Raw genomic sequence first — 19,138 nt, 5'->3', positions numbered from 1 at the left:
ACTTAGCACAAAAAGTACAGATGTGTTTGGTAGATTATTTCTCTGTGGTAACAATGCTTTTTGGCAATGAATCTTATACCGAAAGCCTGTTTAGTTTCCTTTCAAATGGTGCCCTATTTGTAAGGAGCATGCATTTGTGGGATGAGCAGCAGCGCTGAGTATGTGGGTTGCGCCCATGAAGAATTTGCCAAATCTTCTCTGTCAATGCCAAACAGCTTATTCTGCCGTTGACTCGTTTGGTGTTTGGTGGATTGGATGATTGAAGTTTGAAGAAACAAGACATATTGGCAATTTATTCATTTCACAAACAGGAGCCTCAGTAGCGTGTGGAAGAACCATACACAGCCACAACAGCCTGGCACCTCCTCCTCATGCTGGTCACCAGCCTGGTCACACACTGCTGTGGAATTGCTGGTTGAAGAATGGGATGCTTTTAAAAGCAGGGGTCTCTGGCAGAGATAATATTAATATATATTTATTATATATATATATATATATATATTTTTGAATTATACAAAACCTATCTTTGACCATAAAGCCAATCTCTGGTTCATCAGTGAAGTGTCTTAACTCCACTGCAGACTGGATTCTCTCCTCACAGAGTGACGGCTGATTCATTACGAGCGAGTCCAGTGCGGGTTGAATGCAGCAGATCGGCGTTAAGCGTGTTTTACACTAGACGCATCAAAGGTGTCGCGCGCCATCGTGTACAGGCGGAGACAATAGACCATCACTGACGGAACGTTGACATGTCATAGTAGGAAAAGCACAGGTGTATTCAAAACCATTAATGATGGCTTCATTCCACTTAGGAGAGGCCCTGGTGTTGTTCATGCTGACTCACTGAAATAGCTCACTGGGACACTTGATGGAACTGAGCCATCGTTATTATCAATTTCAGCTGTGCTTTTCCTACTATGACAAGTCCAAACGTCTGCTGTGAAAAAGGTCCATTACGGGATTTTAAATAAAAAAACCCGAATTGGCCTTCAGGTATGTAATATGTCTATTTTATTCATAAAAAATTACTTTACAGTGCGCGTTGTGGTTGTAACGTTACTCAGTAGCTGATATTAAATTACGTCCCCCTTCCATTTAGCCGGACGTTTTCCTTTTACTCTGTGTTTGTTTTGGCTTACTTCCTTTCCCCTGTCCCCCTGTAACGTCACATGAGTAAAGCGTCCATGGGTTTCATAAAATGTGCTATATTAATCTAATTGATAACAACACCCAGGCCAAAACACAAACAGAAATTATGTCACGGAACGGAAATTTCAAAAGGAGAAAATACTGGCTTTAGCATTGTTGTCAGAAAAGATAGTATTTCAACTTAGCATGTTTCCTTAATATTTGATGACACATTGGAGTCATTTTTCGATTAATTACAGTAAATATATTACATATTGGACCTTTTAATAAAACGATTGAATTATCAGCAAAATTAAAAGTCCTCATAATACAGAATGACCCACCAGGGTTACCATCAGTGTTGGGGAAGTTACTTTTAAAAAGTAGTGTTTACTCGTTACGTCTTAAAAAAGTAATCTGTTACCTTACTTAGTTACCCCCTATTGAAAGTAAATTTTTACTTTACTCGTTACTTTTAAAAGCAGGGGTCTCTGGCAGAGATAATATTAATATATATTTATTATATATATATATATATATATTTTTTTGAATTATACAAAAACTATCTTTGACCATAAAGCCAATCTCTGGTTCATCAGTGAAGTGTCTTAACTCCACTGCAGACTGGATTCTCTCCTCACAGAGTGACGGCTGATTCATTATGAACGAGTCCAGTGCGGGTTGAATGCAGCAGATCGGCGTTAAGCGTGTTTTACACTAGACGCATCCAAGGTGGCGCGCGCCATCGTGACGTCAAAATTACATAATATCCTGCCGGCTTGCCCGATTTATGGTGCGCAAGCACAGGTGCGCATGACGGCTCTTTTTTATAGCGGCGCACGACAAAGCGGAAAGCGGGAGGTCTGAGCGGGTTCGCCAACAACCGGATGCCAGGACTCTCAGAGTGACTGCAAGTCTCTCTGGTAAACTTACTGGGTTAAGGTGAGTTCTTCTATGGTGGATGAAAGGCTTGATCCAACGAGCAGGTCATCGAATCAAATCCAAGCATTGACGTCAATGCTGCTGCCAGTTCTGCCTCTGTTTACCTTTTTTCTTCTTCTTCTAGTCCGTAGAAAGAGCAACGTCAGTAGCCATTAGCGCCACCTCTGTTCAGGAGAAGACTGCAACTACTGTCGTGAGCACCAGCACGGTATAAATCGTCACGGCGATCCCATGACGTCACTTTTGCACGCGCCAGCTGGGCTGCGTCTAGTGTATAAAACCCTTTACACGGTGTTAGTGTATACTATGTAATGTCTGTATCGACTTGTACTGGTCGCGCAGCCACGATGGTCCGTGCATTGTCGTAGACACATGCGACCGACACAAATCCACAGCGGTCCGCCGCGTGTATGTATGAGGCCATCTCCACCGCATCCATCTGTGAAGGGTCTTATACACTAGACGCAGCCCAGCTGGCGCGTGCAAATGTGACGTCATGGGATCGCCATGACTATTTATACCCGCGCTGGTGCTCACGACACTAGTTGCAGTCTTCTCCTGAACAGAGGTGGCGCTAATGAGGAAAGGCTACCGACGTCAGCTTTGTGTCTGCCTGGCTCAGAGCGCCGTCTAGCAAAAAGCCACGAAGCTTAAAACGCTCTCAAAAGTTAGCTTTGGCTGCTTCTCGCTTGCCATGATCGCTCTGCTACCAGCCTGTCACGCCCCGTGTGGAGCTTGTGAGAAGGCAGTGTCGCTGTCAAATCTGTCCCTGGGAAAAGTAACGTTGCGCCAAACTGAAAAAGGAACTACGTTTCGTTACCAAATTTTCAGTAGTAGCGCGTTACACTACTTTTTACCTGAAAAAAGTAGTCATGTTACTGTAAACCCTTGATTACACTTATGTTTAATTTATTCATGTTGGGTAGTTTGGGTATGCATCATATTTTATAAACTGATCCTTTGTTTTTTTTATATAAAATCTTAATCTGAAAAGAAACTAGTAACTGAGATAAATGCAGTGGGGTAAAAATTTGAATATTCCTCTGTGAATCGTAGTGATTCAACAGTATTCAGTAGCCTAAAATGGAAATATTCAAATAAAGTACAAATACCTCAAAAGTATACAGTGCTAGAGTAAATGTACTTCGTAGTTTTTTTTCCACCATGCCTTTCAGATACTGTGCACTGGGAAGTGTGTAAAACTGTCTAGTGCTTTAGCGAAACACACTGTCAACGTGTCTGGCAGGAAGCCATGTTGTAACCAACATCCAGCAGCTGTGTTATAAATAGTTGAATGGATCCTGCCAGGCCCGGCAGCTACAGTGTACTGATCTATACTCCCTACTCGCCTTTAACCTCCCACACACATGCTGCAACCCCCCCAAACATACACAAATGACAAAGTCTTCCATTTCATGGGAATAAATTGTTTTAATGCAAGTTTCTCATCCAAAGCAAAAAGGCATCTGACAGGTCATTTGGTTTCTTGTGTTACGCAATCACAACTTTTTTTATATATATTTTCAGTTTTATCTCCAAGGTATGTAATAAAAATAATATTTTAATATTGTATACTATCAAGATCACCATGAAAAAAAAAAAAAACATTGTGGCCATCGATTGTTTACAGGAATCAAACATAAATCACTGTCGTCTTTAAAAATGCATTCCACTTATTGTCATATGATTCCACCTGAAGACATATGTCAGCAAAAACAGCTTCTGTGCAAATGAAAGGGATACATTTCAAGCATCAGCTTCTTAAGAGCGCCCTGTGGCTCATTAACAGCCGGGGGGCTTGGTGGCTTTTGGGTTATAGGGGGTCCAGGATAAGGGGTTGCCCTTGGCGATTGGGAAGAAGCACGGCTGAAGGGAGGATAGGGAGGGTTGGAGATGGTTGACAGGGCAGGCAGGAGTAATAGTATCTTACAGAGGTAATCGTCATAAAGTGCCAAAGAGCCTAACACTAGATGAGCCTGAGATCTTAGTGTGCTGTGTGTGTATGTGTTATTGTGTATCTACCTTGGTGTGTGTGAGTGTCAGTGTCAGAGTGTGTGTGTGTGTGTGTGTGTGTGTGTGTGTGTGTGTTGGTGTAAGATTACAGCGAAGAGCCTGAAATTCAGGTTATGTTTAGAAGCTCGGTTACAAGCTGCTACAGAGTAGCCCCCTGTACAGGGTCAGTCAGTGCTGAGGACTTCACATCAAGGTAGCGTTAAGTGGCTCCGGACAGAGACTTCCATGGGATCGAGGATTTTATTTATAGACGAGCAAAAGAATTGTAGAGGAAATGGAGGGGTGGTTTTAAGGGAGCACAAGGTTTAAGGCAGATGAGGGGGGAGGAAAGGGTGATGGGGCTTGAGGCACAGATATGGGGGACAAGAGGGGTAATGGAGGTGAACAGTTGGGGAGTAGTTATGTCAGCATGTCCCAGAGACAGCAGCAACACAGAGCTGTCCAGCAGGCTGTCAGGCAAGTGTCTCCTGTGTCGTCTCTTCTTCTGTCCTCCACCACGTACACTGGAGTGAGGAGAAGGAGAGAGAGAGAATGCAGGAGGAAAGAAAAAGTTTGACAAGGTGATATAGAGAAGAAAAGCGAAAAGAATGGAAGAAAGCAATTAGTGATTCCTTTTCTCAAATTGCGTAAAACCCTGGGATAATTCACCGTTGAGTCTTCAGCGGGGAGCACAAGTGTAACTATGCTATGGCTGCTAATATTTTCCTCTAATTATGTTCATAATGGGAGGCCCATCACCATGGCAATGCCATTGTCATAGCAGCCCAGAGCCATGATCAGACAGCGTTACAGTTAAGTAACATTAGCACTGCTTCGAGGTCTCATTAAACCAATGAAATGAGAGCTTTCAGAACTTCCCGGCCTCCATGCCCCATCGAGACATTACCCTTTACTCCACATCTACACCTTCATTCAATACATCTGATTAAGTCATGTGTAAGGATAATGTTACCCATGTGAAGTTTACCATCTGTTGCACACACAAAGAAGAAAACATACTAATAAGTCAAACAACAGGCCTGTATGAAATCCTCTCCCCTTTTCTTGTGTTTGTGATTAATCATTCATGTGGGGGGAAACACTCTTTCAGCTTTTAACAACCAGGTGCAGTGACTCATGACATAGGTGAGTGTGTTACCAAGGTGACCGGCTCCTGGTCAATAGATAAAGTGAAGCTAGCTGACCACATATCACGCTGAACTGCGATAATGATATGACTGAATGAGTGGCCACTATTTAATAATGCAGGGCTCTATCAAGATAAGTCAGAGCAAGAATCTTGATAGCAGAACACTTTAATCCTTTGATCAGCCAAGTGGCTTATCTTAAGTCAGTTACAGGAGCAGTGACACCTCACTGCTCGCTTTAATACAGAAAAGGTGTTAACCGTATTCTCTGAAAGCCCAACTGTTATTTGCATATTCATTTTGAATATTTTACCATGACATGTGTGCTTTTTGTTTCACAGCTTGTGCTACACTGTATTATGGATGCTCAGTTGGGAGGTGCTACTGCATTGACACACCTTTTTATTTTAAGCCTGGCTTGACTTCACGCTCTTTATTCCTTAATTGCTTACTCAACATGCCGACAGGTTTTGCAGTTTTACAGTCCCAGTTGCTGAAACAATTCATGAATTGATTGACGAGCTAGGCGACTATTTTGATTATCAGCTAAACATGGAAGTTGTTTTTTGAGCAGAAAAGCCAAACATTTGATGGTTCCAGCTCCTCAGTAGTGAGGATTTTCTGCTTGTTCAGGTTTTAAATCATAGTGAAGTGAATATCTTTGTATGTCTGGACCTGCAACCAGTAACCCGGGCATTTTTCACTACTTTCTGACGTTTTATAAAACCAAATGAGTAATCAATTCATCTGGAAAATAAATGGCAGATTAATTCATAATGAAAATAACAGGCTTTTGTCACAGGAGACATTTTCACTTATTATAGTTAAACAAAAATGATGGTGTCTCCGTTTTGTTTAAGTGTCCCAGTAAGCCAATAAGCCAAACCCTGAGACCAAAGCAGCTAAATGGAATTCAGTCATCATTCATTTTAATATTTACACCTGTGCTTTTCTAACTGTGAAATGTTAAGATGTCTTCTGTGAAAAAGACCTTATAGGGACACTATAGACGGGATGCTACAACCTGCCATGTTGGTCACACATAACCAACAGAGACAGCCGTAGGTGTCTGTAGGCTAATTGAAATTGTGATTTGAACAATGCAAACATGTTCAAATGTTAAGATCAAATTCAAATGATCTCTTCAATATAAATTACTTTGCAATTTCTGAATTAAAGTTCTTTTATCACAGAATTTCCACAGGGATCCTTTAATATGTGAGTCTGTTGCACAGCAAAAGACTTCCACCACCTCAGTTCAGATTGTCTTGCTGGAGAAATATCACATAATGAAGAGGGCACAGCTAAATGCTACTAGGGTAAAAGACAATGCCATTTTCAGTACTAATCAGTAGCACCTTTCAACCTGATTCCACAACAGTGAAGGTCCGTCGTCACACAGGCTTTGTTCATTCACACAGAACCAAGCAAGAGTGTGTGATTTTACATAGCACGTCGGCATTCTGGAAGGAGGCATGATATATAACACAGCAGCGCCAGAGTGTGTGTGTGTGTGTGTGTGTGTGTGTGTGTGAGCCGATCTGAACTGTTAATTAACCACTTGAACACAACCCAGAAACCGCCAACTTCATGCATAATAGTAGCACAATTGTCTGTAGAGAGAAGGCCAGAAATGGATTGCTCATGTGTGTTTGAGAGGGAGAGCGAGAGGGGGGAGAGAAGGTGGACTGTTGCACGCAATGTTTCTGTAAGTTATTATTAACTTGTCACTTATTGACCTGCCTGTGGGTCAACTCGCACATCACTACTGTGTGTAGTTCTGCCCTGCCGGCTGTCCCTTTCACACAGACGTCTGTTTGGCGCCGTTACGGCTCTGTGGCTACTTAGGCTTAAAAACCAAACAACTCTGCTCCCCCTATTCCGTCTTTGTAACTTCCACACAGACGACATGGCAGATTAAAGGCGCAACAGTTCCACCATGAACAGGCTGTGTGAAAGGGTCTAATGGTGTGTTCCAGATTAACTGGGATGTTGGAATTCTCTGAGTTCCCAGTCAGAAAGGTCAACTGGAACGCCACCTGAAGTTGGATTTTCGACTCAGAGAACTCACCAACCCCGACATCACAATCCAACATGGCTGCTCCGAGCATCAACAGTAATGAAAGCTGTAGTAATATACTGTTTATTAGCACTTCTTATTTTTGTCTCATTAAATCAGCCATCCAAACAGTAACGTGTTTGTACGCGCAAAATATGGCATAATGTGTTGTTATCAACTGGTACTGCTAACTATGGCTAACCTAGCTCGAGTCTTACCACCCAGTTAAAAATAATGGCTTTCCGACTTGTTACTGAAACATGGTCAACTCAGATGTGAGGTCATTTCCAATTGCGTCCTCTGACTTCCAAGTAGGGCTGCAGCTATCGAGTATTCTACCGATTATTCCATTGATTAATCGGATAAGAAATACTTTTGTTTTATTGAAGAGCAATAATATACAATATATATATAATAATAGTCTGGTTTAATTTTCGGAAAAAGCTAAATTTGTATTGCCTACATTGCTTACATCATCTCTCAAAAAGTGCAGTAAGTGCCATATTACATTGTTTTTAAAGAAAATATTTTCTGAAATGCAATAACAACCTCAAACTAAGGCACACATTAAACATACATAAACATGACCTTAAGTTGTGCAACGTAACTTTCAGAACTACAAGTTTCAACCTGAGACTGATCTGTATATAGGCCTATATGTAAATCTTAGTTATACTATATACCTATTTTCATTATATATTTGATTACAGTGTCACACAGCTCTGTTACTCTTATGCAAGTAGATCGCTGATCAGCTGTTTCTCCGTGAAGAGAGAGTGAGAGAGAGTGGTGCGCAAGAATCCGCTGTTTTTCCGAAGAGATAGTCAACAAGTCGGCTCTTTAGATCAGATTGTGGTCACTGCTACGTATTTTCTTGTCTTTGTTAGTAGTTGTGTTTGGTGTAGTTTCATCGTCCACACGACTCTGATTTACTTTAGTCGGGTCCTCTTCGTGGAATGGATGATTAAGTTAGACTGGATGTTTTCTGTTGCGATGCTGAAGCATTGACGTTGTGATATTATTGTGGTAAGCTAGTTTGATTTTGCAGTAGACACACTGTACGGAGTTTTCGTTTTAAATTACGTTTGAAGTGATTCCAGACTTTGGACACTTTCTGTGGTTTTCTCCAGCCTGTCTCTTCTCTTAGCCCCTCACTATTTACGCTCTCTCTTCATTTTGTAATCATCATGGCATGTGTCGCCAGCAGTGTCAGCCTGGTGTGCGACAGTAATAATCATCCGTGCGGAAACACAGTGAGCGATACAACGTTGGTAACATTAATTAAACGAAGCTTCGAGGCAAATCCTTTTGCATCAAGGTTTTTTTAGGAATTGAATTATTCGAGTTACTCGAGGAATCGTTTCAGCCCTACTTCCAAGCTAAATGGAACACAGCATAATACCTACTAAAACATTGTTTATACAAATATAACATTATCAAATCCAAAGTCAGTGTGGTCTGGTTTAGATAACACTAACAGCTATTTTTTTTTTTTAAGATTTCTTTGGCATTTTAGGCCTTTATTTGATAGGATAGCCTGGACATGAAAGGAGAGAGAGAGGGGGAATGACATGCAGCAAAGGAGCACAGGTCAGAATTGAACCTCGCAGCCACTGCGGTGAGGACTGAGCCTCTGTACACGGGGCGCACGCTCTACCAGGTGAGCTACCCAGGTGCCCCGCTCACACAGCTATTAGTGATCAGCAGTGAGTAAAAATGCTAGCAGATTAGCTCGCCTCCCCTTGCTGCTCGTAGCAGCTTGTTGAGTCCAACCACTCTGTTCTGATACCATTCTGAATACTGTGCATGTTTGCATCAATCTCTGTCATGTGTTACCACTCACCTGTGTTTTTGGGAGCTTCCCCATACATAGGCCCAGGAGGGGGTCCCCCCTGCCAGCCAAACTGTGGTTGTGGTTGTCCAGGGTACCCATAAGGAGGCTGTCCTGGGCCAGGATAAGGACCTCCAGGGCCCATTGGTCCAGCAGGGTAGTTAGGGTAAGCTGGATTAGGCTGCTCCATGTTCACAGGGTATCCCTGTGGATAACCCTGAGGAGGGAAGCCTTGTGGAGGTGGGCCCTGGGCTGGGTAGCCTGGAGCAGTGGGGCCATTGCCTGGGTATGGAGGGGGCTGCTCAAAATTCATCTTTGGGTTGAACAATCACCTGAGTAGCAAGAAAATAGGAGTGATGCTTATGTAAATAATGGTACTTTTCTCATTTTAATTTGTCTGCTCAGTGAACACTACAGTAATAATAAATAAAAGGATGTGTGTCGCATATTAGGAACTAGTACAACTGGTTTATCTGCTTTTATAGAGACATACCAGTCAAAGGATAGATTATGTACAATAAAAATTATACATACGTATATTACATTTAGTTTAATTATACTGCATACAGTGACTATACATAGTGATTTTTATTAGGGCTGTCAATCGATGTAATCTAATTAATGACATTCAAAATGAATCACATACATAATTAACGGTGCCTGAACCGATACTTTTTAAGAAAGTAAAAAAAGAAAAGAAAAAAAAAAGGGTACTAAACAACAGTCGGTGACATTAAAGAACGGCTTGTTTATTACTAAGGCCATATGGTCAAAATGAAATTATTTATTAATAATAATAATAATACTAATATATATAACAATAACTTATTTCACTAGTAAATTGCTGTTTAATGACAAAAACAACAACCAGATAGGAAAAGGACATTTACAATAACTTCAAATGCACAAACCAGAAATCGACCTAACTCTGCTGAGAAGTAGATAAACTAGCATCACATAAAATCACACCAGTTTAAACAAAAAAACGGAAATCGACCAATCTCTAGCTTAAACAACAGTCTATCGTCATAGTTTGCAGCTATCTTTATGTGAATGAACCTTAATTCTATTTAAAAATCAGAACAATGTGTGGTATTGTATGGACCGTGGAGAAATGTGTGTGTGACTGTGTGTAGTTCAGCCTCCAGAGTCACATTAGACAAAGAATTCCTCTGAGTCCTGATCACAAGCACACAACATTTTCAGGAACAAAAATGATGCAAATGTTTCCAAGAACAGACAAATGCACATAGCATTTAGTTGTTCCTAATCACTAACTCATCTCCTGACGTTTCATGTCTTTGCAGTCTCATGATGTCAAACAACCATGGTTCCCACAGCGACACAGAAAAGACAAGCACAGAATATTCTTTTTTACTGGTTGAGAGTGTCTAATTATGGGTTAATAGTCAATCTCTCAACCCACGTCAGCCCTGCCAGAGATAAGCACAACTTTCTTACTAGTCACACATGGTTTACAAATGTGAGTCAGCTTCACAGTGTGCAGGGTGAGGCTAATCAAATGAACTATGGGAAAGAGAGGCCCAACAGGCCTGTACTGGTTGTATCATCACACTTAGTTTTTTCCCTCGTTTACTCAAAAACACAGACACACAAACATGAGAGGTGACACGTCAAATTATCAACATCACACATTCATAGTTTGCGTGTGATTTCGATGCCGTTGCCTATCCAGGAACCAATTTAATTTCTAGGCTGTTTGGAAAGTACAATAACTGTGATCATCTTTGTGAGTAAAGGTTATTTGTTTCACTCTAGACCTCGTGAGAAGGAAGTGAATTTCATCAACCTGCCACTAATGGTTTCTGATAAGGCAGATCCAGGTCAATCACTACCCTCGTGCTCGCCTTTATCACTGGATTGGTTAATGTAGAACAGCCATAACAAAAAGGGAAGTGGGCCAGATGGAAAACTGCATCTCTGCCAATTCTCCCAGGATTCCTCTGCCACATGGTATATGTGCACTATAAACATCTAAATAGCATTCCAACTCCTTTCTGCTCAGCTTCTCCATCCACATCCAATCTCCTGCTTATAACGAAGCAATGTATTAGCTGTAGCTGTACACTGAATTGCGTCAAGGCATTTCTTGTATTTGTACTACTCACAAAAACCTTGAAAAAACTAACATTGTATTTTTTACGTTCAAAAGAAGTCTTTTCTTAATCTCTTTTACAACCTAATTTGGCAATAATATTAACATGGTTTAGGACTGCTCAATACCTTCTTACGGAACTGTAAGACTGTACAGACCCAAAGGGTCAATACATCTGTTAATGTTGTACTTACTAGTCACAATTACTACATCCTGCTTTAACATCAGCAATACGCTTCTGTGGGCAGAGCTTTTCAAAAGATGGCTGGACATTACACCACCTGAATGTGTTCTTAAAGCTACTGACAGATGGCAAGGCCTCTGTAACTATGGTTACCATGCTCCAGGAGGAACACAATGATCCCTGATGGTTTGGTTGTACCTTACAGCGGCAAGGAGTAGTAAAAACAACACAATAATCTGTCTGTCTGTCTCTCTGTCTCTCTCTCATATATAATGTCTATAGCATCAAAGTTCACCGTGTAGGCCACCTTGCCTTTATTGTACCCTTCCTTTATAATTGTGTCCAGCAGTTGGTATCAGATGAAGTTCTGATGAGAAGTGATTTACAGCTCTTGTCTCTCCTATGAGGGCTTGCACAGTTTGTGTGTGTGTGTGTGTGTGGGTGTGTGTGTGTGTGTGTGTGTGTGTGTGTGTGTGTGTGTGTGTGTGTGTTTAGTGTATGCTCATTTGTATGTTTTTCATTTGTTTACCCCTAAAGAATATGTGAGTGAGTTCAGGATATGTTTCCACAACAGTTTTGTGGTGATAAGATCACATACATACGGACAGTGTACAAGGTGAGACGTCTCTGAAACCATAAATCCCTTGAACAATGCTATTATATACATTGACAAAAGGAGTAAGTTTAGGCGTAGTCAGTTCACTAACGTTAAGTGTTACAATGGAAGCATTAAACAATGTGCAATAAAAAAAGCCACTTAACTGGTGAAAGTTATTAACTCTAATCCAAACAATACATCTGTACACTAAGGAACAAAGGTAGGGACAAACAAGGTACCTGATCAAATAACTCTAAACTTTGTAAACCCGTTCAGGTCGTCAGCATCAGCTGGTGTTAAACTGATGTACATTAAAAGCCAAGTAACGTTACAAGGATATGACAGTATACTAAGAGAACTTGTGTTAACAAGTTATTTTTTTATATTTTAAAGTTTAAACAGGAAATGTATTGTATTGTATTGTGATGTCAACTTTAGCTTAAAACACAAAATGTTTGCACAAAAACAAAAGAATCAAAGCAAAACAAAAAAAATAGTGCATTTTTTGATTTGCATAAAGAGGAATGTAAAAAGCAACAACATCACTGGGGACTTCTCTGGGCAGATCACTAAAAAGTAAGGTCTAAAGCAAAAGGCTATGTTGGCCTACTTTATACAAAAAGACCTTAACTTGATAGAGACTGTGCTTACGTAGGCCTGTTACACAGCAGCTCCGTAGCCTGGCAGCCTAGGTTTACTTTGTCTACGTCTAGAGACTTCACCAGACCAGAGGCTGAGTGTATTGGATGTGAAAACACCCCATTGGACCTAGCTAATTAGGAAGAATCAGAACCACAGCTATTTTACACAAACACACACACGTAGACAAACACACGGACTGAGCCAAGTCACGACAAACTGATACAACAAAAATACATCATTTAACGTTACAGAAACCAAAGTCTTTGTTGCTACGAAAAAGTGAAAGTGAAATTTTGCCGCATAACATCGATTTGAGTTCGGCTATTAAGCTAGTTTGTTTTTAGCTTAAAATGGCCATATTAGTCTTTTTCAGTTAATGGTCTATTAATGCCAGTGTTGTGGTAGTGTTGTATATTTCACACTTTAGTATAGTATATACACTAGGTTAGGTTATCAATATAATGTTTAAGAAATAGTATAAGCTACTAGGCCAAATAGAAGTGGCACCTGCAGGCCACAACCCACTACTGTTCAGATCCCCCCTAAATTCATGATGACTAGGCTCCTAAAGACACAACAAATAATAGCAAACGGCATGTGTGGATCACCTACCTTTGAATAAATTGTATCCCGGTTTGTTGTAAAAAGCAGCACTGTATGTGTAGAAAGAAACTCCTTCTGTCTTAAGAGTTTACTACAATTTTTTTTTTACCGCATTGATGAGCGACCCTCTTGTGCTAAAAACCCAGTGCGTATCGCGTTTGTGGCACGTGACGTCATTTGAAGGGTACGGCACAGAGGGGAGGAGTGCTCGTGGGCAACAAAAGAGCGGATTGGCTGATGCGACACTCGCTGCCAGTAGCGTCCAATCGAAAGACAAAGCGATGACCAGTGGGAAGTCAGCAGACAGATCTAACTCTTTCTCATCATTCTCTTAGTACATCCATGATCTAACTAGATAAAAGATTAAATAGGCCTACATCAACAAGTCAATGACGAATTAATAGGAGGTAAGATAATAGCCGAGATGGGTGACTAATAAACGTTAATCATTAATTAGTGACCTCGTTGCTTCCGCCCTTGGAATTATTTTTTTTATTTTAATAAGCGTATGGACACTTGGCAGCTCTTGCTACTATTATGTAATATTACATTTAATATAACTACGTATAAATATTAACACATATTTTGGCGCTCCCCTTATGTAGCAACATCATTATGTTTTTATTGACCATATGCACCTGTTTGGCTAAGGTGCATTACTGGTTTTCTCCCAGCAGATGTCAGTCTATGCCCAGTCTATTCTTTTCTGAGGTGCAGGTTGCTGAATTTTTTTGCACTACAATGAACAGTGAGTTGTTAAACAGTTGTGTTGTTATATATGCTAATATAGTTGTTTTTGTTTTATTTTTGTTTTCAGAAATTTAATTATCAGCATCACATGCCACTCAGAGAAAGGCCCTACAATAAAAAAATTAGCACATGGGGCGCACTTAAGTTACCTGATTTAAACAAAATTTACATTTCAACTGGTTTTCTTGACATTTTTCCAACCAAAAGACACTGTGAAGACTGACATTTTCTATCTCAAAAAGTTTATTTAAATAGCAATGATTCAAAGACATGGTAGGCTAACATTTAATTTAACAGAGAGCTTATACAACAAAGGGACTGAATGCCTCTAAACTAAATGAAGTGCTTGGCAATTATCTGGGTTACAAGGTCCACACACGACTGTGTTATTGTAAGATGTTATGTTCATAGAAGAGCAGCCAATATTTGAGTGTGCCTGCTCCAGGGGTGTACATATAGACCGCGCAGGCAGTGCAGTTGCACTGGGTCCCGTGGGGTGGGGGCCCCTTAGACAGAGCGTTCCCACCAACAATGTGTTGGGCGGAGAGTAAAAATAACTTGCGAGTGATGCAGATTGCCACCTCGGAAATATGCCTGTGTTCAAAGAACTCACGTCGAATACAAACAGTTCCATTTGCTATGCATGCCCTCGAAAATCAAACCCATCTCTGTCATGGTATTTGTCTTGTATCTTCGGTATTTTGGGGGGAATCCCTGTATGTGTGTGTGTCTGTTGTCTTTGAAATATCTCATGAACCATTCATTCAATCTACTTCACACTTTGTTTCCTGGGTACCAAACAAATTGGCGTTTGGAATTTGGAGCAATTTGGACAGCATTGGCTATTGGATATTAATAAACTGTGAATAAAACTAAACGGCCACACAATAAAGGTTAAGGAAAAAAGGTTGGGGGAAAAAAGCGCTGCCATAACACTGACTCTTCCGCATCTACCTTTCACAATAGAAGCCCAGCTTAAATTCACTCAGATCATTTCGCTAAGAGGAAAGTCAATAAAAAGGCATTTCTGCCAACACTAGATATCAAACGTAAGAGAACCCCCCCGGGGGTCTTTATGTAAATAATTGTGGGGTACAATGGTTCTGGAGAAAGCTACAAGCAGCAACCGACCACAGGTCAAGCAACCGGCCTATTCCAAACAGGCACATTTTGAAGGGGCACTGTACTAATATATGCAATGATGATTGCTGGGTAATATGTACGTTGATGTTGTCCAGTGTCGAATCTCATGTGATCATGTGACGAGACGATAGTATATGCGTATAAGCTAGTTTAGGCGCAAAATCTGTCAAGACTGACTTAGCACATCTGCAAGTTGAATGCCCTGCATGAGTGTGTTCTTCATACCTAGTAACTAGCGTGCACTAGGGGCCGCCATAATATCGTGTACTAGGGTCCTGCTCAGTTTGTGTTATGACAAGAAAGAGCTATGGCTCTGGGGCCCTTTCTGCATATGTCAAGCTTTAACTCAGTGTCGGTGTCTTTGCTGTTTTTAGATGGGAAGTGACAAGACAGCTCACAGACAGAGTGAAGCACACATGCATTATATACTTTTATTGTGAATGCATGTACAAATATAGCGCATACAAGCCAGTGGTGTGGTGGAAGAAATGTCTAGAAGCAGTGTGAGGTGGAGCTATGTTACATGCTGTTAGGTAGTTAATCTATTTTTTTTAAAGTATCATATTCTACAATCCATTAGTATGTATACTATTAATCTGTAAAGTAACTATTCATTATAGCTGTCTAATAAAGGCACCCATGCATATGTATCGCACACACATACAAGGGGTGGTAGGATTGGGAGACAGGATTGTGAAACATCATCTCAGTTCCTCCATTAGACATGACATTATTTGAGTACAGTATGGACATAGTAGCATACCAGCAGCCAGCCTGGCAGCTGCCATTGACAGTGGAATTTAAAGGGAAATTGTCTCTATTCTGCAAGGTGATACCAGACCATGTCATGTATCATAAAAGCTTGCACAATGAGTATTTACAATAGGTAGCCTATGACAACAGACAAAGTTGTTGGCCACTGGTGAGAAACAAGGACCTGACCTTTGGCAAACACACACTAAGCTATATGCACAGTTAGTACAAAGTCATGCATGGAAAACATGTTAGTTAAAGGTATTGTTTCTGGTGACACATTAAGCAATAGCCTGGCAGCAGCAGTTAAAAGACTGATCTGAGACTGTCCTGTGAGACATATCAGAGATTCTGCAACAAACAGCAAAGGAATCATAACCTTTATCCTAAAAGTGAGCCAAATACATGGCAACACAGTGTATTCTGCATTGTTATTCTCAACAAATTTGTTGTACAGTATAGTGAGCAAGGCCGAGGTTTACTTTCAGTGTAGCTGAAGGACAACACAAAACAATTCTTGGAATTTTCTACACTTTACGTCCTTTGTTGCAAATCTCACCTACAGGAGCTAAACAGATTAAATCAGTGTGACAAGTATATTTCATAATATACTTGTCTATGAATCTAGTGTAATCCAAGAAGTGAATGAAATCTGAGACACAAGCCGTTAAGAATTGAATATCATTTACTCAACAAAAGTCACTCTGTAAAACAGTTGGCTTAAAAGTAATGTAAATTACAGTTTTATGTATGTGTGTTGATCCATGAGATAAACATGCGATCCACTTCAGCCCCAGTCCCCACCCTGTCATGATAGATGTGACCAAGCTGGCCTTGTGTATGAGTGTCTGTTTACATCGTCACCCCGGCAATTCGGCCCTAGCCTGTACCAACAGCTTCAACAGGAACAGCTGACAAAAATAGAGCCTGGTCGGCCAGCCGGACTCTACCGAACTCTCTTACAGGGAAATTGGAAGGGCAGCAGAGGGAGGGGGTGAAAAGGGGAAATAGTTTGTCTATGGAAAAGGGCAATGGAGCAAGATTACCAGAGTTCACTGAAACTCAGAGGCAAGGCAGGGGTGGTCGTCTGGAGTGTAGTTGTTTACAGTGGTACAAGGCTGATATTATCCAAAACAGCATTTTATGGATGTAAGGCAATCAAACCATTGACTGGTTCTCAACAAGCCAGGATGAAGCATTTTATATCAGGAGCAAGCAGAACCTCACATTTAAAACACTTATGGTCACTATTTGGATTCACTGTAAAGTATGATGCAGTTAAATAGCACTAAACTTTTTTATCCCTTCAAAATGACTATTTTTACTCCTGAAATATACATAATTATAGTATGCACTCTCACGATAACAATATAGGGGTTTGTAGAATGCATCATATTTCTAAACAATAAAATCCCATGCCATGTTAAATACATGTTTGCAGACACTTTTGGGCCGAGCTCTGTGATCGATACCTTGCCCAGAACGTTACTGACAAGCTTATGTGTCACTGTCACATGCTCTGTGATAAACATGCTGGCAAGGATCTCCCACTCTGAGCAAAGGATTACCACTTTTACAAAAATGTCTCGATGTAATCCCATTTATCAGTTTATGATTATTAAAAAAAAAAGACCTTTAGCCATTTACTGCATGTTAGCAAATTATGTACAGATGTGATTGGAAGTGTGAAAGCTAATTCTATGCAGGCATATTTTACATGACATTTACATTAAATTCATGTAGCCATGTTATCATCATGCTATTGTGCAGATGGATAAGAAAGGCAGATATCGTATACACAGTGAATTTTTGTCCAAAGTGAACACACTTTAAACCTATAATCACAATGATATGGGTGCATTTGTCTTATTTCAAACTATGACTTGGCACTCATGAGAGAGCTATTTTAAACTAGACAGTCAACAATCCCTTTACCTTATGATGTACCTCATGTTACCATAATTTGTCATCATTGGTTTTCAATGGGTCAAAAGGCCTATTTATGAAGGGAAAAGACTATTGTTGACAATGTGTTGAGTAGTTAGTTCTAATTGTATGTAGTGTAGTAAAAATTCAAATCAAATGTCTATGTACAGTATATAATATATAAACACCTTCACACCTTTTATGGATACTGAATGATTATATCAGGTGTACCAGTAAATTCAATCAGCACGTTTTACAAAAACAGCCAAGTGATTAAGTATTACCCTGACATTTGACAAAAAGTTATCTAATAATTCTGCACTGCAGTGTATCCAGTCTGGTTCCAGTAGGACACAGTAACAGTTTGGCACACAGTAAGTTAGTTTGGCGTGCTCTTAAAAAATTGTGATGGACCAAATACTGAGCATGTTTAAACCTGCTCCGAGTCTCATCATAAATAATATGTAAAATCGTGTAAATCAAAGCCTCCTGGCCAAAAGTCAGTTAACCTTGATGCAATGCAAAGTGTTTCCTAGTCACACCTGTAAGGCCATGGGACTAGACCAGCTGAGCAGACATCACTAACTTATGACGCATAGGGATCTGCTTATCTGGTCTCACTTGAAGATATATAGTGACATCAGCAATAGCTTTAAAATCCAAGTTTTGGGGTCATCAGTGCTGAAACAAATATTTATGCCGTATCTGCCTCAACATAACTCACAGATACATAGCAAATCCAAAATGACATGTCTGAAATAACTGCCTGGTCAAATACCAGCAGGTGTCACACCCCACCCCCACATTGCAGAGTAGTTTCAATATGCCTGGTCTTTGAGCTACAGCTGACCTCATTCCTTAGGACCAGGCCTACTCCTACAGTCAGCCTCCCTAATCTACAGATCAGGGTCTGGAACGAGCCCTGACCCTGCTGAATACACCGTGTATATGAGTCTGGGATAGCTTTCAGCCCTTTAGTAACATGTGCTAATGGTGCACTTTAATTCAATCCTGTTGTTCAGAAATATCTACAAAATTATCATTAGCTAGATCTTTTGTTTTATTAGACTTATGTATTGTCATACATTGATTGTTCTGACTGTTCAATATTCCATCTTGTGCAACATAGAGTATGCATATATTTGACCATAATGCTAGTAACTTAGCCTAAAGCTTAACTGCTTAATCAGTTAAACACAGATGGGCCAAGTCTGTCTGCCTGTGTGAGGGGATGCATGGTGCACAAAAAAAACATACCATTCCATACGTGAGACAGGGTTATGCAACTCATTAACTCGTTCACATGTAGGCTTTTGAGACATG

General features: G+C 40.4%; 1 protein-coding gene across 1 annotated transcript; it reads right to left on the bottom strand.

Annotated features, from left to right (window-relative positions):
- Positions 1-3,481: 3,481 nt before the first annotated feature.
- LOC144524780 (cysteine-rich and transmembrane domain-containing protein 1) lies at positions 3,482-13,417 on the bottom strand. Its single transcript, XM_078261256.1, has 3 exons — positions 13,253-13,417; positions 9,113-9,432; positions 3,482-4,586 (listed from the first exon to the last, which is right to left on the bottom strand). Exons 2-3 carry the CDS (start codon positions 9,411-9,413, stop codon positions 4,483-4,485), a joined length of 405 nt encoding a protein of 134 aa, XP_078117382.1. The 5' UTR covers positions 9,414-9,432; positions 13,253-13,417; the 3' UTR covers positions 3,482-4,482.
- Positions 13,418-19,138: the final 5,721 nt, after the last annotated feature.

The sequence above is a fragment of the Sander vitreus genome, chromosome 10, assembly GCF_031162955.1.
Source record: "Sander vitreus isolate 19-12246 chromosome 10, sanVit1, whole genome shotgun sequence".
Classification (NCBI taxonomy): domain Eukaryota; kingdom Metazoa; phylum Chordata; class Actinopteri; order Perciformes; family Percidae; genus Sander; species Sander vitreus.
Note: the sequence above shows the minus strand (reverse complement) of the source record. Positions and strands in the feature narration are given on the sequence as shown.

Coding starts and splice junctions, on each gene's coding strand:
- LOC144524780 (XM_078261256.1), bottom strand. CDS start 9,413: ATGAATTTTGAGCAGCCCCCTCCATACCCAGGCAATGGCCCCACTGCT. Junction 4,587..9,112: donor GGAAGCTCCCAAAAACACAG/GTGAGTGGTAAC, acceptor TCCTCACTCCAG/TGTACGTGGTGGAGGACAGA.